The 23,695-nt window shown below is 38.0% G+C and overlaps 1 protein-coding gene across 3 annotated transcripts in view; it reads left to right on the top strand.

Moving 5' to 3' along the window:
• The window catches only part of GABRB3 (gamma-aminobutyric acid type A receptor subunit beta3), a 451,589-nt gene that overhangs the window by 392,464 nt on the left and 35,430 nt on the right, over positions 1–23,695 (top strand). For all 3 annotated transcript variants that reach the window (XM_053888809.1, XM_053888811.1, XM_053888810.1), the window contains 2 exons: positions 19,151–19,233; positions 21,894–22,031. In XM_053888809.1, coding sequence (XP_053744784.1) covers positions 19,151–19,233; positions 21,894–22,031 — 221 coding nt within the window. The remainder of the gene's footprint in view (positions 1–19,150; positions 19,234–21,893; positions 22,032–23,695) is intronic.

Raw genomic sequence — 23,695 nt, 5'->3', positions numbered from 1 at the left:
TGAAGCTGAATGACACAGCAATTGAAGTATTCACTAGAGGGAATTTCAGCCAGATTTCAGTAACCAGAAGAAACAATAAGCAAATTTGAAGACAGAACAATTAAAATCAAGTAGGATAACAGAAAGAAAAATGATCAAAGAAAAATGAATGAAGCCTAAGGGACTTGTAAGAAACCATCAGGTCCACCAAGAGATGGGAGTGAGAAAGGTGTTCAAAAATTATTTGAAGAAATATTGGCTAAAAAATTCCTGAAGTTGATGAAAAATATGAATCTATAAATCTAAAAGGCTCAAAAAGCTCCAAGTAGGACAAAACCAAAGAGACCAACACAAAGACACATACAATTGAACATGAAAAGTCACATATACAGGGAGAATCTTTAAATCATCAAGACTGAAGTGACTCATCCTATAAATCATCAAGACTGAAGTGACTCATCCTATATAGGGGACCCTCAAAAAAGATTATGGGCCATTTTTTTCCATCAGAAGCCTTGGAGGCTAGAAGGCAGGGGAATGATTAAATATTTGAATTGTTGAAAGATAAAACTTATGAATAGCAAATTCTAAATCTGACAAAACTGTCCTTCAGGAGTAGGGATTAATAAATTCCCAGGTAAACAAAAGCTGAGGGATTTTTATTACCACTAGACCGGTGCCTCAAAAAGGCTACTTTCATTTCAGTTTGAAATGAAAGGATGCTAGACAGTAACTTGAAGGTATATATAGATTTTTTAAAAATCTCCAGTAAAAGTAAATGAAATGAGTATTACTTTAATTTTTTTGTAACTGCATTTTTTCTGTTATTGAAAAGACACAAGCTTAAAAATAATTATAAAGCTTTGTCATTAGCTACATAAGGTATGAAGATGCAACTTGTAACATCAATAACATAGGGTAGTGCAAAGCAAATTGAGTAGAGATTTTATATGTGGTTAAAGTAAAGCTTATGTTAATTAATATTAGATTATTATGTCAGGATGTCCTATATAATCTCCAGGGTAACCAAAATGAAATTGTCTATAGAATATATGTAAAGGAGGAGTGCCTGTGTGGCTCAGTCAGTTAAGTGCATCTGACTCTTGATTTCAGCTCAGGTCATGATCTCACAGTTCATGAGATTAAGCACCGTGTCTGGCTCTGCACTGACAGCATGGAGCCTGCTTGGGATTCTCTCTCACTTTCTATCTCTCTGTACACCCCCTGATCATGGGTGCTTTCTCTCTCAAAATAAATAAATAAATAAACTTAAAAATAAAGAATATACATAAAGGAAATGAGAAGAGAATCAAAATATCTCACAAAAAAGTCAGCTAAACAGAAAAGAAAAAGATAGGGTAAATGAAGGAACAAAAGGCTATAGGACATACAGAAAACAGCAAAAAGAAAGAAGTCTTTCCTTATTCATGACCACTTTAAATATAAATAGATTTGGTGTGCCTGGATGGCTCAGTTGGTTAAGCACCCAACTCTTGATTTCGACTCAGGTCATGATCCCAGGATCATGAGATCATGCCTTGCATTGGGCTCTGTGCTGGATATGGAACCTGCTTAAGACTCTCTTGCTCTCTCTCTCTCTCTCTCTCTCTCTATATATATATATATATATATATATTTCTCTCTCTTTCTCTCCCCCTCCCTCACTCTCTCTACGATAAATAAATAAATAAATAGATCATACATGATAGATAGATAGATAGATAGATGATAGATAAATAGATAAAGAATACAAATAGATTAAACTCTTCACACAAGAGCTAAAGATTGGAAAAATGGATAAAAAACAAAACAGGATCCATCTATATGCTATTTATGAAAGACTCACTTTAGTTCTAAAGACATAATAAATTTAAAGTGAAAGGATATAAAAATGTATATTCTATACATATGGTAATGAAAAGAGAGCTGAGGTGGCTATACTAATATGAGATTAAATAGACTTTAGGTCAAAGACTACACTAAGACAAAAAAAATACTGTATATTGATGATAAAAGTCAATTGTCCAAGATTTGATGGTTATAAACATATATACATGAGACATCAGAATTTCAAATATATACAGAATTGAAATGAGAATTATAAAGTTCTACAATAATAAAAAAAAATATGAGATGCTGGGAAGCAATGTTAAGAGGGAAATTTATACCTGTAGACATATACATTGAAAAGAAGAATCAAATTATCCTAGTTTCCTATCGTAGGGAACTAAAAAAAGAAAAGTAAATAAAAATGAAAGCTAGCACAAAGAAGCAAATAATAAAGAGTAGAGTAGAGATAGAAAAAATATAGAGTACTAATGCTATGTAGAAAAATCAATGAAATGAAAATTTGGTCCTTTGAAAAGATCAACTAAGTGGACAAATCTTTAGTTAGACCAAGAAAAAATAAAGAAGACTCAAATAACAAAAATCAGGAATGAAAAGGAGAACATTAGTACCAATTTTACAAAATATAAAGATTTTCAAGTGAATACTATGAAAAATTATATGCCAATAAATGAGATAACCTGGATGAAATGGACAAATTTATAGAAACATGCAAAACTGATATATAAACAAAGAAAATATGAACAGACTTACAATTACTGTAGCAATTGAATCAGTAACTTAAAACAAAACAAAACAAAACAAAACAGAAACAAACCAGCCTTGGACCAAATGGCTTCACTGGTGCATTTTACCAAATATGCAAAGAAGAATTACCCCCAGTTAAATCAAGTGAAGAATTAACCCACAAAAAGTCAAACTCTTCCCAAAAACTGATGAGGACAAAATGCTTCCTTACTCATTCTATGAAGCCAACATTACCCTGACACCAAAGCCAGAAAAAACACTATAAGAAAACCACAGATCAATAACCCTTATTAATATTAATGCAGAAATCCCCCCCAAAATTACTAGCAAGCTGGATTCAGCAACACATGCCTTGATAAAGTGGTACTTATTCCTGGAATGCAAGTATGGGTCAACATAGGAAAATAACATTAAAAAAAAAATGAAAAGAAAAAAAAAACATATTTCAATTGATGCAGAAAAGTATTTAACAAAATTGAACACCCTTTTATGATAAAAATGTGCAAAGAAGTAGAAATTGATGGCAACTCCCTCACATGATAAGGAACATACATTAAAAACTTCCAATTAAATTCCTATTCATTTGTGAAAAGCTGAAATCTTTTCCCTTAATATCAGTAACAAGGATGTTTACTTATGCTATATCTGTTTTAATTGGAAAAGGAGTAAATTTGTCTTCAGAAAATATGATTTTATGTAGAAACCTAGAGATTTCATGCAACACCTCCCCCTAACCTGTTCTTCTAAAAAATGAATTCAACAAGACTACACATTTCAAAATCAACATATAAAAAACCAGTTGCAGAGAGACCTGGGAAGATGGCAGTGTAGGAGGACACTGGGCTCACCTCGTCCTGCTGATTGCTTAGATCCCACCCACATCTGCTTAATAACCCAGAAAACTGCCAAAAGACTACCACAAAGGACTCTCCAGAGCCAAGCTTAGGTAAGAGGCCCACAGAAGAGGGTAGGAAGGGTGGAGAGGTGGTGCATGCTACATGGACTGGCAGGAGGGAGCCAGGGTGGTTGAGGCATAGCCCACCTGGCAAGGCAGAGCCCCTGAAAGTCTGGCTTGCAAAAGCAGAGGCGCTGAACTCTGTGAGTTCTGACAACCAGCGGGACTTAATATCTGGAATTTTAAAAGTCAACAGCTCTGCTCTTGGAGAGCGTGGAGGCTAAGAGGATGCCAGGAGGGAGAGTTGTTGAGCCCCAGAAAACAGAGCTCAGCTTGGCTGGGGAACAAGGCATGGCAAGAGCCATCTCTCTCTCCCATTCCCCAGCCGAAATTCCAAAGGGAACCAGTTCCAGTCACAAAACTTGCTTGCACCAAGCAAATGCCCACAACAGTGCTTCTGTGGATCCATCCCTCGGACAGGCCTGCCTCCCTCCCGGTGCTGCAGGGCCCTTCCTTCAGGGGACCACCAACTGCAAAGCTAGCTAAGCCTTCCTCTCCCACTCCTGTGCACCTTGGGGATCCACCCCGTCTAATACACCCTTGGCCAGATCCCATCGAGACAGCACCACAAGCCTGGCAGTGTGCAAGCAGCCGAGACAGGGGCCACACCACTCCGCAGTGAGTCCTGCCCCTGGGACAGAGGAAGATAAGGTACACACCAGTCTTACTGTGTCCCCAGCAGTGGGCTGGGGGCAGACATTGGGTCTGAATATGGCCCCACCCACCGACACAAGTTTCTCCTGACAGAGCAGGGGAAGTGCCCTGAGTTTAGGGCTACTAAGGGAATACCCAAAATGATGAAATGGAAGAATTCTCCTCAAAAGAAACTCCAGGAAGTAGCAACAGCTAATGAATTGATCAAAAACTATTTAAGCAATATAATGGAATAAGAATTTAGAATAATAGTCATACAGTTAATTGCTGGGCTTGAAAAAAGCATACAGGACAGCAGAGAATCTATTGCTACAGAGATCAAGGGACTAAAAAATAGTCATGAGGAACTATAAACTGCTATAAATGAGGTACAAAATAAAATAGAGCCAGACATAGGACGGATTGAAGAGGCAAAGGAGAGAATAAATGAATCAGAAGATAAAATTGTGGAAAAAGAGGAAGCTGAGAAGAGAGATGAAAAATCCAGGAGTATGAGAGGAGAATTAGAGAACTAAGTGATGCAATCAAACAGAACAATATCCAAACCATAGGAATTCCAGAAGAAGAAGAGAGAGAGAAAAGAGCTGTAGGGGTACTTGAACAAATCATAGCTGAGAACTTCCCTGAGCTGGGAACTTGAATCGATCTTCTGCATGACATATCATAGTGAAACTGGCAAAAGAGAAAATTCTGAAAGCAGCTAGGGATAAACAGACTCTTAACTTACAAAGGTAAGCTCATAAGAGTAGGGACAGACCTATCTACTGAAACTTGGCAGGCAAGAAAGGAATGGCAGGAAATCTTCAATGTGATGAACAGAAAAAAATATGCAGCCGAGAATCCTTTATCCAGCAAGTCTGTCATTCAGAATAGAAGGAGAGATAAAGATTTTCCCTAACAAACAAAAATGGAAAGAATTCATCACCACTAAACCAGCCCTACAAGAGATCCTAAGGGGGACTCTGTGAGTGAAATGTTGCAAGGACCACAAAGTACCAAAAACATCACTACATGCATGAAACCTACAGACATCACAATGACTTTAAACCCATATCTTTCAATAATAACACTTAATGTAAATGGACTAAATGTTCCAATAAAAAGACATAGGGTATCATACTGGATAAAAAAAAAACAAGACCCATCTATTTGCTGTCTACAAGAGACTCATTTTAGACCTGAGGACACCTTCAGATTTAATGTGAGAGAATGGAGAACTATCTATCATGCTACTGGAAGTCAAAAGAAAGCTGGAGTAGCCATACTTATATCAGACAAACTAGACTTTAAATTAAAGGCTGTAACAAGAGATGAAGAAAAGCATTATGTAATAATTACAGGGTCCATCCATCAGGAAGAGCTAACAATTATAAATGTCTATGTGCCGAATATGGGAGCCCCCAAATATATAAAAACAATTAATCACAAACATAAGCAACCTTATTGATTAGAATGTGGTAATTGCAGGGGACTTTAATACCCCACTTACAACAATGGATAGATCATCTAGACACAGCATCAATAAAGAAATAAGGGCCCTGAATGATACATTGTATCAGATGGAATTGACAGATATATTTAGAACTCTGCATCTCAAAGCAACAAAATATACTTTCTTCCTGAGTGCACATGGAACATTCTCCAAGATAGATTACACACTGGGTCACAAAACAGCCCTTCATAAGTATAAAAGAATTGAGATCATACCATGCACACTTTCAGACCACAAGGCTATGAAACTTGAAATCAACAACAGGAAAAGTCTGGAAAACTTCCAAAAGCATGGAGGCTAAAGAACACCCTACTAAAGAATGAATGGGTCAACCAGGCAATTAGAGAAGAAATTAAAAAGTATATGGAAACAAACGAAAGTGAAAATACAACAATCCAAACGCTTTGGGATGCAGCTAAGGCAGTCCTGAGAGGAAAATACATTGCAATCCAGGCCAATCTCAAGAAACAGGAAAAACCCCAAATACAAAATCTAGCAGGACACCTAAAGGAACTAGAAGCAGAACAGCCCAGACACCCCAAACCCAGCAGAAGAAGAGAAATAATAAAGTCAGAGCAGAAATAAGCAATATAGAATCTAAAAAAACCTGTAGAGCAGATCAATGTAACCAAGAGTTGGTTTTTTGAAAAAATAAACAAAAAAACCTTAGTCAGTCTTCTCAAAAAGAAAAGGGAGATGACCCAAATAGATAAAATCATGAATTAAAATGGAATCATTACAACCAATCCCTCAGAAATACAAGCAATTATCAAGGAATACTATGAAAAATTATATGCCAACAAACTGGACAACCTGGAAGAAATGGACAAATTCCTAAACACCCACACACTTCCAAAACTCAAACAGCAATAAATAGAAAACCTGAACAGACCCACAACTAGCGAAGATATTGAATCAGTTATCAAAAATCTCCCAACAAATAAGAGTCCAGGACCAGATGGCTTCCCAGGGGAATTCTACCAGACATTTAAAGCAGAGATAATACCTATCCTTCTCAAGCCCTTCCAAAAAAATAGAAAGGGAAGGAACACTTCCAGACTCATTCTATGAAGCCAGCATTAATTTGACTCCCAAAGCAGACGGAGACCAGCAAAAAAAAAAAAAAAAAAAAAAAAAAAAAGGAGAAATACAGGCCAATATCCCTGATGAATATGGATGCACAAATTCTCAGCAAGATACTAGCAAATCTAATTCAACAGAATATAAAAAGAATTATTCACCAAGATCAAGTGGGATTCATTCCTGAGCTGCAGAGCTGGTTCAACATTTGCAAATCAATCAATGTGACACATCACATTAATTAAAAGAAAAGATAAATCCATATGATCCTGTCAATTCATGCGGAAAAAGTATTTGACAAAATTCAGCATCCTTTCTTAATAAAAATCCTCGAGAGAGTCGGGATAGTAGGAACATGGATAAACATCATAAAAGCCATTTATGAAAAGCCCACAGCTAATCTCATCCTCAATGGGGGAAAACTGAGAGCTTTCCCCCTGAGATCAGGAACACGACAGGGATGTCCACTCTCACACTGTCGTTTGGCATAGTGTTGGAAGTTCTAGCATCAGCAATCAGACAACAAAAGGAAATCAAATGCATCAAAGTTGGGAAAAATGAAGCTAAGCTTTCACTTTTTTGCAAATGGCATGATATTATGCATGGAAAACCCAATAGATTCCACCAAAAGTCTGCTAGAACTGATACCTGAATTCAGCAAATTTTCAGGATACAAAATTAATGTAAAGAAATCAGTTGCATTCTTATACACCAATAGTGAAGCAACAGAAAGATAAATAAATAAACTGATCCCATTCACAGTTGCACCAGGAATCATAAAATACCTAGGAATAAACCTAACCAAAGATGTAAAAGATGTTTATGCTAAAACTATAGAAAGCTTATGAAGGAAATTGAAGAAGATACAAAGAAATGGAAAAACATTTCGTGCTCATGGATTGGAAGTGTAGATATTGTTAAAATGTCAATACTCCCCAACGCTATCTACACATTCAATGCAATCCCAATCAAAATTACACCAGCATTCTTCTTGAAGCTAGAACAAGCAATCCTGAAATTTGTATGGAACCACAAAAGACGATGAATAGCCATTGTAATATTGAAGAAGAAGACCAAAGCAGGAGGCATCACAATCCCAGACTTCAGCCTCATTACAAAGCTGTAATGATCAAGACAGCATGGTATTGGCACAAAAAGACACAGAAACCAATGGAACAGAATACAGACCCCAGAATTGGACCCACAAATGTATGCCCAACTAATCTTTGACAAAACAGGAAATACTATCCAATGGAAAAAAGACAGTCTCTTTAACAAATGGTGCTGGGAGAACTGGACAGCAATATGGAGAAGAATGAAACTAGACCACTTTCTTATACCATTCTCAAAAATAAACTCAAAATGGATGAAGGACCTGAATGTGAGATAGGAAACCATCAAAACCCTAGAGGAGAAAGCAGGAAAAACCCTCTCTGACCTCAGCCACAGCAATTTCTTACTTGACACATCTCCAAACGCAAGGGGATTAAAAGCAAAAATGAACTATTGGGACCTCATGAAGATGAAAAGCTTCTTCACTACAAAGGAAACAATCAACAAAACTAAAAGGCAAATAACTGAATGGGAAAAGATATTTGCAAATGACATATTGGACAAAGGTCTAGTACACAAAGTCTACAAAGAACTCACCAAACTCCACACCCGAAAACAAGTAATCCAGTGAAGAAATGAGCAGAAAACATGAATGGACACTTCTCTAAAGAAGACATCTAGATGGCCAACAGGCACATGAAAAGATGCTCAATGTCGCTCCTCATCAGGGAAATACAAATCAAAACCACACTCAGATATCACCTCATGCCAGTCAGAGTGGCTACATTCCAGCCACTCTGGAAAACAATGTGGAGGTTCCTCAAAAAATTAAAAATAGATCTACCCTATGACCCACCAATAGCACTGCTAGCAATTTCCCCAAGGGACACAGGAGTGCTGATGCATAGGGGCACTTGTACCCCAATGTTTATAGCAGCATTTTCAACAATAGCCAAATTATTGACAGAGTCTAAATGTCCATCAAATGATGAATGGATAAAGAAATGGTGGTTTATATACAATGGAATACTACTTGGCAGTGAGAAAGAATGAAATATGGCCTTTTGTAGCAACATGGATGGAACTGGAAAGTGTTATGCTAAGTGAAATAAGTCACACAGAGAAAGACAAATACCATATGTTTTCACTCTTATGTGTATCCTGAGAAACTTACCAGAAGACCATGGGGAAGGGAAAGGAGAAAAAAAAAGTTACAGAGAAGGAAGGAGGCAGACCATAAGAGAGCTTAAAAACTGAGAATAAACTGAGGGTTGATGGGGGGGTGGGAGTGGAGGGGAAAGTGAGTGATGGGCATTGAGCAGGGCACCTGTTGGGATGAGCACTGGGTGTTGTATGGAAACCAAGTTGACAATAAATTTCACATAAAAATAGTAAATAAATACCAGTTGCATTTCTATATGTTAAAAATGAGCAATCGAAACAGGAAATTAAGAAAACAATTCCATTTAAATTAGCATCTGAAAGAATGAAATACTTAGGGATAAATTTAATGATGGAGGCAAAAGACTCATACACTAAAACTATAAAACATTGCTGAAGGAATTTAAAGAAGACATAATTAAATGGAAGATATCTTGTATTCATTGATTGGAAGACTTGGTATTGTTAAGATGAAAATACAACCTAAAGTGATCTACAGATTCAGTGCAATCCCCATCAAAATCCCAATTCCTTTTTTCTGTAACATGGAAAACCCCATTCTAAAATTCATGCAGAATTATGGAACCCCAGATATCCAAAACAATCTTGAGAAAGAAGATCAGAAATGGACGTCTCGCATTTACTGATTCAAAACTTACTACAAAGCCCTGGTAATCAAAACAGTGTAATACTGGCATAATAATATACACACTGGCCAGTAGAATAAAATACAGTTCAAAATAAACTTTTACGTATATGATCAAATGATTTTTGACATGGGTGGCAAGAGAATTCAATGGATAAAAGACAGGATACTTAATAAATAGTGCTGGAAAAGCTGAATATCCACATGTAAGAGTGAAGTTGCATGCTTATACCAGAGACAAAAATGAGCTCAGAATGGATCATAGATGTAAATGTGAGAGATAAAGGTGTAAAAGTCTTAGGAAAAGATGGGAAAAGCTTCATGACATTAGATTTGGCAATGATTTCTTGGATACGGCATTGAAGTGCAGGCAACAAGAACAACAACACAATATAAATTGGACTATAGCAGAGAATTCTGTGCATCAAAGAACACAGTCAACAGGCTGAGAAGACAACCAGTGGAATGGGAGAAAATATTTGCAAACTGTATATCTGATATGGGTACTTAATATTCAGATTATGTACAGAACTCCTGCAAGTCAACAAAAACAACAAAAAATCAAGCAGTTTAAAAATAGCCAAAGGACTTGAACACACTATTTATCCAAAGAAGATATACAAATGGCCACTTAGCATGTGAAAAGATACCTAACATTACTAGTCACGAAGGGAATGGATATCAAAACCACATTGAGATACCATTTCACTCCCATTAGGATGGCTATTACTTAAAAAAAGAAAAAGAAAAGAAAAGAAGTGTTGGCAAACTTACAGAGTAATTGGAATCCTTATGCATTGTTGGTGGAATATAAAACAGTTCAGACTCTGTGGAAAGCAATGTGACTATTTTTTTGAAAAATTAAACATAGAATTATTATACAGTCCAGTAATTCCAATTCTAGGTATATACCAAAAGAAACAAAAGCAGTGACTCAAACAGATAGTTGTACACCAACATTCACAGCAGCATTATTCACAATAGCTAAAAGTTTGAAACAAACCAAATGTGCATTAACATATGAATAAACAAAATGCAGTATATCATACAATTGAATATTATTTAGCTTTAAAAAGATGTGAAATGCTGATATATGCCACAACAAAGATGAACTTTGAAAACATCGTAAATTAACTAAGCCTGGCACAAAAGGACAAATATTAAATGATTCTACTTATGAGAGATACCTAGACTAAGTAAATTTATAGAGAAAGTAGAATAGAGGTTACCAGGTCCCAAGGGAAGGGGAGAATAGGGAGTTAGTGTTTGATGGGTACAGAGTTTTCTGTTTGAGATGATGAAAAACTTCTGGAGACGGATGGTGGTAATGGTTGCACAGCAATATGAATGTACTTTCCAGTAAACTGTCACTTAAAAATGGTGCAAATGGTAAGTTTTACATATATTTTAAAAATAATTCTTTATTGTTTCATGTTTAATTCTACTAACTGTTGACTTGTATGCTATTTGTTTTTGCTCTGTTTGTCTAATAAAGCTGTTTCATACCCATTTTCTGTCCTTTACCTATCATCTTCTTTTTTCAAAGCTTTGTCTTCTTCCTCTGCCCTTAGGAAGGTTCTACAAGTTTGCCTTCTCCCTTCCATTTTATTGTCTCCAGACCAGCAGCAGCACCATCATCTAGGAAATTCAGAACTGCAGACCTTCTGTTCAGAATCTGCATTTTAACAAAACCCCTCTGTGATTTGTATGCCCATTAAAGTTTTAGAAGTCATCTACATCATTAAATTATTTTCAGCTATGTCAAGCCTACTGTCTCTGTCTTCAGTATAAATATCAATTCAGTGCCTATGGCTGGGAATCCTAACCTTCTTTTCTTAGCTTTACAGAATCTATCTATGCCTTTATCTCAGGCTCTTCTTTCCCTGTCTCCCTGTTTTTGTTCTAAAGAGAGCACATATGCATTCATGCCTTTTGACTACTAGACATACATCTTCCAAATATTCCAAGTTTCATTTTCAATGCTTCCACACTTTTCATATAACACCTCTTTGTTTTATTCACGGTTATGCTTATGTAGGCTATATCCTAGACACAAATTGATTTTCTAGTGAGACTATGGATATGGTGACCCTCATGTCCTTCAGCCTCATTCTCACCTTGGAAGCCTTAACCTCTTAGGGTATAAATCTGAAAAATTGGTTAATGTGCTCCATTTGTTATGCCTAATTGCATTCATTCAGAGTAGGACCTCCCTTCTGACTGCTGGGTTAACTGACTAAGCCTTGAAGTCAGGTGTAATGTATGGTAATTTGAATAGAGTCTAGAATGATATCTTGTACTCTAGCATGCATGGTTTCCAAGCCCTGTGGATATCTGCCTTTAGCACCAATGACTTTTGTTTGAGCTCATGGGCTATATGTATTTGTCTGTGTTCCCCAACCACTTTCAACCAGAGAGTTGTATCTTTTAAAGCTATATAGAAAGACAGAGGGAAAGAGGGACTGGATGTTTAGGTTATGGGGCAAGGCCAGACCACTCATTCTGTCTGGCTAATGCTATTCTTCTAGCCCTTTCCAGGGGAACTCACTGTAGTCATGAAGATGTTCTAAAATCTGTACTGTCTGATATAGTAGTCTCCAGCCATATGTGACTGCTGAGCACTTCAAATGTGACTAGTGCATCAGAGGAACTGAATTTTCAACTTTTATTTAATTTTAATTAATTTAAAGTTTAAATGTAAAATAATCACATGTATTAGTGCCTACCATTTTTGAACAACATACTTCTAGATGTGAAGCTCTGCCAAGTGACATAACCACATCCAGATAATTAGGGAGTACTTTCCTGGTTCTTTCAAATTGGTTCCTCCCTTCCTCTTCAGAGGGTTGAGCTTGTAGTATTCTCCTCAAGAACTTCCTCAATCATCCATTTTGACAGTTCTGTTCTTGGCAGATGATTAAGGATCTGGCATAGACTTTTCTGTTCATTTTGGTTTTCAATTCAGCACTATTACCAGTTTTGGCCTTCGTGTTGCTTTATCACCATATGGTTTGAAAATCAAGAAGAGATACATAAGGACCTGTCTCATTTTCCTGATATGACTACTCATTTCAACAAAATTGATATTTTTAAAATGATAGTGGTTTTATACTGAAACATAGAGATAAATAATCCTGTTTTAGAAAAATGCTGTCTACTAAGGGCTTTGCTATCCTATCTCACTCTTGAGAAGTATCAGGTTGTGATTTCCATTTTGTATAAGAGAATTTATGCTTTTCTATGTATGTTATTATCTTGGTTGATTGTTATATCTCTTATCTATTGCTACAATGCTGCTGTGTAACAAACTAGAAGTTTGCTACAAGCTAGAAAGTCTCAATGCCAGATGATAATAAGTGCTCATTGCCTGTGTGTCTGTGTGATTAATGAACATCTCTGCTCATCCTGGCTGGCTTATTCACAGACCTGGGGGTGGGTGGTCTCTACAAGGGATTAATGGGCACCTCCATACTTCTCCACTTGGCCATTCTCCATCTAAGACCAGTGGACTCATTTGGGCATGGTTTTCTCACAACAAAGGCAGAATCACAAAAGGAGACTGGAAACAGAGTGCCTCTTGGGAGCTAAGCTTGAGACTGGCACATTGTCACTTCCACATATTCTGGCAGACAAAGTGAGTCACAATTTGGCCCTCATTCAGGAGGTGGGCAGACAGCTTCTTTTTAGTGAGGAGAATTTCAAATGACATGGCTAAGAGCATGGATATTTGGAAGCAAGGAAAGAATGGGACTGCCAACATCAATTTAACCCAAAAACTTTCCCAGCAACATGCTAAGGAGTCTGCATAGCAAAGGCTTTTGGGCAGTGCTATGTACTTTATTAAATTTTTTGTAAAACAAAAATTGGAATAACTTAAATGTTGGTTTATTCCTTGTGTTTTCTCCACATTGAATAGTAAGCACTTGCTTTAGAATAATACATAGTCAGTTTGAGTTATTTGACTTAGGCCCTTAACCCTAGCATCTGAGTTCCTATTCCTGGAAAAATGCCTGATGAACTTGGTATATGGAGAACCAGGAGGAAGAAGACTATGAGTTACCATAGAGCTGTTGTAAATGGCTAAATGGCTACCTGTAAAGCACTAGTCCAGATGGGCTGCTATCCCATGACCATAGACACAGCAATTTCCCAGAGTTCACAGGCATTTAGGCATCCCAAGTGCAAGCCAGAGGTTACACAGGAGGTGATTCTAACTTGCTCCTAGGTCCTGTTAGTTTAACAAGATTGTGATCAGAGAGCCAGGATTCCACTGATGGCTTCATTTTGCTGTGATCATCACTGCAGTGGAGGCTATAAAACTCATGCACATCAACATTGGCCTGCTAAGAATTCATTCTACAGCAGAAAGATTCACAGATACCACTTGGCTATTAACACAGGGGGTGTCCCCCAGGCATCTTGACAAATGAGCCCATGGAGCTCTCAGTGAGTCAGTAATTGTGCAGGGCCAGGGCTCTTGCTTGGAGTGCTTGAGAGAGGGCAGGTTGCCTCTTACACTTAGATTTGGGGGATTAAATCCAAGAAAGGTTAAGATATTTCTTTCTCTTTCCACTTCTTAAGTTCCATGCTGTGTGCTTATGCCTGGTCCCCATATCTTCAAAGTCATTTTTTTGTTCAATGAGTATTTATGGGACACCTACTGTGTGCATGCAAGGAACTATTTCAGGCATTGAGGAGATGGTCACCAACAGGAGAGACAAGGCCCTGCTCTCAGACTCGCCTGAGGAAGTAAAAGCGACCTGCAAATCAACGAATAGATGGGTGCTCCAATTGTAATGAAAACATTAAAATGGGAGTAATGAGAGGAGAGGTAGCTGGGGCTGAGGTACTTTAGTTCTGGTAGGGCTCTGAGAATGCCAGTCAAGGACACTTTCATCTCTGTCCTGTCTGGTATATACCATGAACCTAAAAGATTAGTACAAGTTGATAAAGAGATTGTGTGCATTACCTAAATGATTCACTATATGTAACGATCCCAGACTCTGCCTATAGTCCACCTTTCCCAGCAGCATTGGCAAGGAGGGCTTTTGTACCTTGGCTGACAAGTGAATATTTCAAGTAAATGTTTGTGGTATTTAGTGTCATGATCAACAAACAAAAACATTTCCACAGCAGCTTCTCCACGTGGTCTGCGGAGAATTCTGCATTTGTGCAATGACATGAAGAGTTTGCATCTGCCCTTATTATTTTCAATTGGCGAAAATTTAAAAATGGAAGTGCTGACACCAAAGTACAGCTCATAATCTTAATGTAATTGAGACAAAGTGAAAACCTTGCAACATGCTAAAAGCCATGGGTCTCTTGACTCAGGCTTCCTCACTCAGCTGTGCAGGCAAACGACACACAGGGATAGTTTATAGATGGTGTTCAAAGATGACACTTATCACATAATAGAATTTTAAATTTACTGGGGATAACGCTCCTCATATAAACTTTGAGTTTATTCCTTGGATTTTCATACTCTTGACTATGAAACACATCTTTAGGAATATATCACTTATAAAAGCAGGACTACCTACTAAATTCTACCCTATTCCACAATGGGTTAAATATCACTATTGTTACTGCACGTGTAGCATGTAGAATATTTACTATCTTCCTTTACATATTGTATTTACAACTTGCCATATATATGATAAGAATATTACATGTATGTATATGATCTCTCTCTGTGTATATATTATATATGTATACTTTCTGTGTATATATTTTAAATTTTTTTTTTCAACGTTTTTATTTATTTTTGGGACAGAGAGAGACAGAGCATGAACGGGGGAGGGGCAGAGAGAGAGGGAGACACAGAATCAGAAACAGGCTCCGAGCCATCAGCCCAGAGCCTGACGCGGGGCTCGAACTCAGGGACCGCGAGATCATGACCTGGCTGAAGTCGGACGCTTAACCGACTGCGCCACCCAGGCGCCCCGCTGTGTATATATTTTAGATATGTATATGTGTATTTATATATATAATTACAAATTTCTCTACCTCCTTTGATCTTCAACAAGAACCACACACCATGAGTAGCCTTTTAAAATGTTGAATATACAGTATGTCATACTTTAGGGCAGAAGAGATGTTAAAGAGGTAGTATAGGATTCTGTCTGCTTGGATCTGAATTCTGTATCTGTCTTCCAGCAGCATTGTTAATGTGGTCAAGTTATTTAATGTTTCCTAGCCTTGGTTTGTTTATCTTTCAAATGAAAATGGTAATAACACCTTCATAATATGGTTATTAATTAAATGCATGAGTGTTCAAGGGCTGAGCATAGAGATGGGTACAAAGTAAACTCTCGACCAATGTTACATAAAGTACAGATACGACAGCATGCTGTTCTGAGCCCCGAGATAATAAATCAAAATCCTTTTCTGTAGCATTTCCTAGTCTTCTATCCATCACTTCTCAACTTCTCCATCTTTTTTTTTTAATTTCTGTTTTCAGCATGCTCGAAGTGTGACTATTTGTAAAGAAAGTACATATTGAATGGTAGACACTTTTTCTGTCACTTGGCTACCATCTTTCTCTCTCTCTTTTTTTTTTTTATCAAAAGCATAAATTGCAGCCTTAGACACTCTAAGCACTGTTCTCTCTCAATTAGAAAACAAAAAAGAAACAATGACACTTCCAAAAGAGTATCTACTGAAGAGTAATAATGCAAAACTCCTTAGCCAGTCATGTTTCTCACTGACCCTACCACTATTCCTTAGAAATGGTAGTGGAATTCTCAGATTACAGAGGGTTGTGGAAATGGAGCTAGATATTGGTTAAATTCTCCTCTCAGGACAAATAAAGTTTATTGAGGAAAATATGAAAAGTTGTGGGTAGAGGTTGGGGGTTATGCAAATGGAATTCAGTAACTGTGGCTTTCCTGCCTTTGTTCTATTCTCATTAACTAGGCTTGAGGCCTCAGTTCTGAGTATTCAAATTCCCTTCCATAGTTTCTGCAAAGCCTCAGGCCTCAAAATTTGGCCAATTCATGCAAAAAGTTCACTCCCCTAGCAGTCATGAATTTAGCCCAACTTGGAAGAAGGTTTTGTGGCTCAGGGAGAGGTTTTGGAGTGTTGCACTCTTCTTGATTCCTCTTCCCACCCCTCCTTTCCCTTTTTTTACCTTTCTGTCCCAGTAGCACACAGACCTCTTTCCTTCATGTGTCATCCCTATGCTTACTTTTTGTACCATGAGTAGGCGCTCATGTCATACTTTTCATCATAAAAGGGTTTTCTCTGTTATTTGTTCCATAAGGAGAAGAGTAGTAATACATATTTTTACCTTATTCTTCAAGTAAATTAGGAAAAGGGCTCCATTTTATAGGCAGTATTATACCAGAATGATAAGACGAGACAACAGGTATACTGGATACTGAATACCCTTTTATAGGTTCTCCCAGCATCATGTTCCCCTTCCAGTAATGCCCATGAAACACACTACATAATGTCACAATAAGTGTGAGTCTCTAAACAATCTGGATATGTTTGTGTTCCTGTTTGTATCGGTGACACTGAGAATAAGAAAAACAAAATTGTAATCTCAATTATTGGCCCTTTCAAGTGAATAGGTACCAAAATATGTAGGAACTTAAAAACTTGAATATTTCCAGTAGAGATGTTTTTCCTTTCATCATAAAATTCATAATTTTAACAGAAATTTATTCTAATTTTGCCTTATAGACATCTTGTATGGATGTTGGGTTGTCAATATGCCATAAAACATGCCAGAATTTAAGTGTGAGGCTGGTTCTTCAGTTGTCTAGAAAGTCAGATGCTATGGAAAAATATACCAAAGAGCTAGGTGTTGACTTTGGATTATAGAATGTTATCCACTCCTTAGAATGATAATTGAAAGTGTTATGACATTTGGAAAGGACACACTTTCACCATTGGTATGGGCTTTATAGCATATGTCTCCATAGCACTTGCATACTATTTGTAGAGAATAATTTAGTATTTATCCATAATTGCCAAATATGTTGACATTTTCCCTCACTGTTCTTTTTGGCCATTGAAGAGTAGAACTTTTCTCAACCTGCTTCTTATCCATATGCTAATAGAAGGACATATTTTACTACTTCACTTATGTTAAATGAGACTAGCCCAACAGAATTGGCACATGCCTGGTGTTTTACTGGTGTTTTGATTAAGATCTGCTGATAGGAACAGAACTTTATCATGTAGCCCAAAATAGAACATTCATATGGAAGGCTATCTAGAGAAAGCTTAGTACTGGGCTTCAAGAAAGGTGGAACATGGAAGGTGGTTGGGAATTCAAGGTAACTCTAGGAATCTCAGGAAGAGACATTCTTACTTCTTCATTCTTCTGATCCACCATCTAATGGCTATAATGAAGGCTGGAAGTTACACATTCCACATAATTTATAAAAATGCTCTTCCTTCAAATATGTAGTACATGCCCTGCACGGCCATGTTCTGTGATCCAGCCATAGTGACCACTATTTCCTCAACCATCTACTCTCTGCATTTTCTCTACCTCTATTATTCTTTCTCATGCCTCACTCTCCAATTTCAAAATGACATCAAAATCCTCTAATTCATGAACTTGCAAGGTCAGCTCTGTTCTTGCCCTGTCTTTAATTTACTTCCATGTAAGAGAATTCCTTTAGCTCCATTCTGCCTTTTAACTCAAGGCCACATCATAGATTCTTGATCAAGTAATGGTTCAGTCATCTGTAACTGTGGTGAAGAAGGGGTGGGATTCTAGAGAAAAAGAGTATAAAATATAGTGGCTGAGTTGCATTTCAACTGAGGCTTTGTGTAGGTTGGTTTTCCTAAAATGAAGCTGTAGACAGAGTTGGAAAATAACCTGACATTTCTAGAAGTGTTGTCTCTTAATGTACAGTTGATTTAACCATTGCATGGTGGAGGTTTAACTGTCCTTGGACAGTTAATGATATAAATTCTTTCCATGGCTGCAGATGACCTTAAGGAAAGCTAACCAACTCAATTTTCATTCATAATTAATAACCAAATATTTTCTTTGAAAAGATATATGATCTCATGGTGAGAAACTCTGAATCATTAGGATCCAGCCCAAAAGACAACTATAATAAAATAGGATCAAGCAGAAGCTTGGCTGAGAGTTCCAAAGTGAAGCCTATGAATCTGTAGCTACATAGACATTCACATGGAAAATCAAAGAATTCAATCTTGATCTAATCAGTGATGTTCCTGCACATACGTTTTTTCTGTGCTATAAAACTGTGCTATAAAAATTGAAGACCAAAGTTTCCTTAGAAACACCTTCCTCTGCTGTTGATTATCCAAAGTCAACATGAGTAGTTTTAAGAGATTTAAAGTTTTTATATTGCTTTTCTTGATAAAGCTGGACTATAGGATACTGAAAAGTTATTCATTCAGTGCACATTATGAAATATGTTCAATCAGGTGTACTTTGAGGAAAGGATGCCCTACATGGGCATTACTCATTGTTTAGCTGGAAGCAGTTTCTCTGCTACATTTTCTCATACCATCTTTAATATATGCCTTCATCTGTGTATTTCAGAATCACCACAACCGCAGCATGCATGATGGACTTGAGAAGATACCCCTTGGATGAGCAGAACTGCACGCTGGAAATTGAAAGCTGTGGGTATCTGTACTTCTTTTTCATTCACTGTATTTTAGGTGTTGTCATTATTTGGCATCTTTTCCAAGGCATATATAATTTTCTTGCCATAGTTTTTAACTATCTTAAATACAGGAGGGTTAATCCTCCACTCCACAAATTTAACTGTCATGAGAGAGACAGAAACAGAGACAGAGAGACAGAGACAGAAACAGAGACAGAGACTCAGTATAAAAAAGTTATCCTGTCTAATCTGATTAAGAGAGTCTGCTTGGTGTGCTGAAATAAAGAAAGCAAGCTCTCCTCACCTTGATCCATTCAGTGAGAAGAGAAAAAACACTGAGATGCAATTTTCTCACAATATGCTTCATCACACATGAGTGGCTCTACTCCTGGGAACCTGGGCAGTTGGAGTAAAACTCATTTCCCATCAGGAACTCAGCTTTACAAGCAAGCTATTCCTGCATTTTGGCAATTTTCTCAATTTTAAGAGATTCAGATGCCTTATTGGTATTTCAGTGTTGAATACGTTTTTTTGTGAGGGATGAAAACTGCATCTTTATTATCTAATAAACAAGTGTCCCTCCTGCTACCTGAACTACATCTCCTGGCATATCCAGATGTTGCTGTTGCTGTTGTTACTTATCCTGGTCTATCATAGAATGGTTTATAATTAGTCTCAGTTAGGTCTAGTCTTGTCAGATTTCTTTAGGGGGAAGGCAAATGACTGCAGTGTTACTGATGCATTTGTGGTGAGAAGTGAGTGTCATTGTGAGCAACCATACTGGGAAGTTGCGCTGGGTGTACACATGTTTTCATCCTGTATAGAACTGACCCCACTGTGCACCTCATTTCGACAGTATATCACTGTCAACTTTTCTGAGAGCCATGCTTTCAGAAAGTGGGGGACATGAAATCATGTCAAGTGATGCATAATGGAATCATCTGGGGAGATTTAGCATGGAGGACAGAAAGCTCAGTGGAAAAATGATGATTTCCCAGTAATTGAAGGTTTATCTTAGAAGTCAAGTGGATTCTGTATGGCCGGAAGGCATAACTCCCAGTGAGGTGATGGAAATTTCAGGAAGGCAAATTTGGGACCTAAGTAAGGAAGCAGCTCCTACTCCAAATCTCTGAACACATACTGAGTAGCCTCAGAGGGTGCAGCTTCTGTTACTGTGATGTTTGAACTGAGGGGGAGAATGGGTAGGACGGTCTGTTATCAACTTCCTCAGAAAGTGAGGAATAATCTTTCACTTCGGAGCCATTAGAGAAAATCCATAGTTAAAGCATTTGAGTGGAAGAAAGGATTTTCTGGTGACCTGACTACACACATATACAAATGTTTTTATTTAAGTCAAGATGGAAATGTGAGGAAGTGTGAGCCCCCACACAAGGGGAAGGGACATACTACTGGGCACAGTATGCAGTCTGAGCTGCAGCCAGAAGACCAGTGGTGCCAGGCTGGGTGAGCAAGAGAAAGAGAGTGGATGTACTCACAATACATACAGGGTCCAGTTCTGTAGTTTCTTCACATCCTTGTAAGGACTTTGGATTTATTTCACTAATTGTATTGGGAAACATTTGAGAGATTTAAGCAGAAGAGTGGCTTGATAAGATGTGTGTGTTATGAACTGTTGTCATGATTGCCAGATGTGAATGGAATGTAAGGAAGTCAGAAAGAAGGGAGGAGACAAAAGTTGTAACCACCAGATCCAAGGAGAGAAGGCAGCAGATGGGACAAGGGAGATGACATTTGCCATGGAGAGCAGTCGTGCCCATAGCTTTGGCCTATTGTCAAATATTGAGTGTCTGCCTTACATTGTATTACACATTCAAATTAAAAAAAAGTCTGTTATACTGATAGGATATTTTTCTCTAGGTCAAAGTTTTAATCAACCTTACTAACAAAGTTAACTTAATTCTGTAGAAGACTCTTGGGTGGTGCCAGAAACATCAGATTTGATTGTCCTATTGCCTCATTCTGAAGAAGCATTGATTGATTTATTACAAGGTGAACAATGTACACTTATGCTAAGAGCTGGGCTTGGAGCTATAATCTGGGTAATAAATACTACCCTTTCTAAACTCCAATAGTATCCCAACCAAATGCATTTCTAAAGATGGCAGACCTCATAGCCAGAAACGTCTGATGAAGCCATATAAAAATACCAAGGAGGACCCTACTTTGCCCTGAAATTTTCTAATGCTATCAAACTTCAACATGTTAAATTCACCCTCAGTGTTTTAACTTTATCATAGTTTTTGAGAGGAGTTGCTTTTCCAGAATTCCTTATACTTGAGGTTTAATTTTTTTCTTACAACCATCTTCTGCAGTGCTGTTAATATATATTTTAAATTCATTTCTATGCAACATCCAGTCCAACTCTATGATTAGGCTTTGCAAACAGAATTCTGGTGAGAGCATTCAGTCTCCCCAGCTCCTCTACTTCTCAGTGCTAGTGTGGTCTGAATGAAACAGCAGAGGTAGTAACCAAAAATATTCGAAAGTTAGTTCCTTGATGATGCTTTTTCTCATAGTTAAGCACATGAAACAAATCTACTTCAAATATGGGAAAGCTGTTATTTCATTTTATTAATTACAGTTTCTTTAGGCTTGCATGTAAACAAAATGAAGATTCTTCATTTCTGTCATGTCCCCACTTCTCTCTCATGGCAGATGGCTATACCACAGATGACATTGAATTTTACTGGCGTGGAGGTGATAAGGCTGTCACTGGAGTGGAGAGGATTGAGCTCCCTCAGTTCTCTATTGTGGAGCATCGTCTGGTCTCGAGGAATGTCGTCTTTGCCACAGGTGAGTCCTGTGTTCACTCACTGGAAGCCTAGGCAGTGATGGTCTCATAATGAAACCATGCAGCTTACTCACAGAACTTGGTCATTCAAAGATGTACTGTCATCAGTAATTCATCATCTTAGGTACTCCTTTACTCTGTGTCTAAAGGGATTGGTAAACTTTGATGGGAAGGAAAGATCACCTCACAAGGAGATGCATTCAGGGGACAGTTACTGAGAAGTTAAAAAGCTAGGGTGAATTTAACCAACCCACATATGGTAACATAAGAAACTCTCATTTCTGGGCAGACACAAATCCACTGATAGCCTTGGAGGCAGACAGGAAGGGAGGAAGGAGAAGGAGGAAGATCTGAGGAAGTAGTGCTATTCCCCTCCCAGAAGTAAGAGAACTTCACCCCACTTCTGGGGTAGCAGCCTTGGTGGTCCAAGAAATTGGGCCACCCTCAGTGAGTGAGGCTTCTTGAAATATGATCATATTCTCCTTACACTATCTGGTTAAGGTTGCCCCAGCCTGGGTTTCATTGTCATCTTTGTTTCAACCATCTAAAGATTGAGAAGGTAATTTCTGCTATCCTGTCTGTCCTTGTTGAGGTTTCATTAAATTACAACTATGTATATTTTAACATTGTGCAGTGTTTTCTTGTTATCCCTGCATTCCTTCTAAGGCCCATATATTGTAATTGAGGTAATAAACAAAAGTCCTTTTTAATCAGTAAGGTTTTATAAAGACCACAAACTCTGGGTTGAAAATGCTAAATAAGGACAGAGCTGGAACCTTCCACCTCAGCTTTCTCCTGTCAGTATAGCTTGAACAATGACAAGTGGGTGCCAATCAGCTCCAGTTCTGTGAGGGCATTCATAAAGCCCAAGGAAGCCCCTGTTCTTTCTGCCTGTTGCCTCTGGCTGGAATACCTGTGACCAACAGCCACCTGCCTCTCCTTTGCCTGGTCACCTCTGACTCATTCTTTAGCTTAGTCTAGATGCCACTTCCTCTGGGAAGACTTTTTGACTCTGCTCTGCTTACACACTTACACACTGCCTCCCCAAGCTAGATTAAGTGGCTGCTTTGTGTTGCCACAATACTGCTCTGCTGTGCCTCTCACCTCAAGGATACATCTCCATTAGGAGGGGCCTGTCCTGGTTATGGTTTACCCCTAATCCCATCCCCATCTTGTATAATGCCTGACATGTCCTAGGCATGCAACAATAGTCCCTGGATAAATGAACAATGAGTCAAGCACCAACTTCTCTCCTCTCTACCCCAGCTTCTAAGAACCAATGAGACATGCTAAGTATAGACAAAAGCCCGAATGCTTAAGACACCAATCTGGCTCATTTTTATGCAGTGCCACTTTACCCTCTGTTGCAAGAGGTGCTACAGATATCCCTGTAGTCTCTAGAGGCACTCACCTCAGATGGACAGTAAGAGCCAGCAAGTACACTGGCTTATTGTTAAGCAATGGTTTCTACAACCAAGAAATCTGCCCTGTGATGCATTGGATAAAATGCTTTACTGATTTTAGAACCAGGATTCAAATTGTTCCATGCTACAAGTGATATGTGCAGATGTTCCGCTCAGAACATAAGAGTAGTGTTCTCTCAGTGGAATAATCTTCCCAAGCTTGCCTTGGTCTTGAAAATTGCCATTGTGGCCATTAGTATGTT

The sequence above is a fragment of the Panthera pardus genome, unplaced genomic scaffold (assembly GCF_024362965.1).
Source record: "Panthera pardus isolate Hobbes unplaced genomic scaffold, ASM2436296v1 HiC_scaffold_24, whole genome shotgun sequence".
Lineage (NCBI taxonomy): Eukaryota > Metazoa > Chordata > Mammalia > Carnivora > Felidae > Panthera > Panthera pardus.
This window is presented reverse-complemented; position numbering and strand designations above follow the sequence as displayed.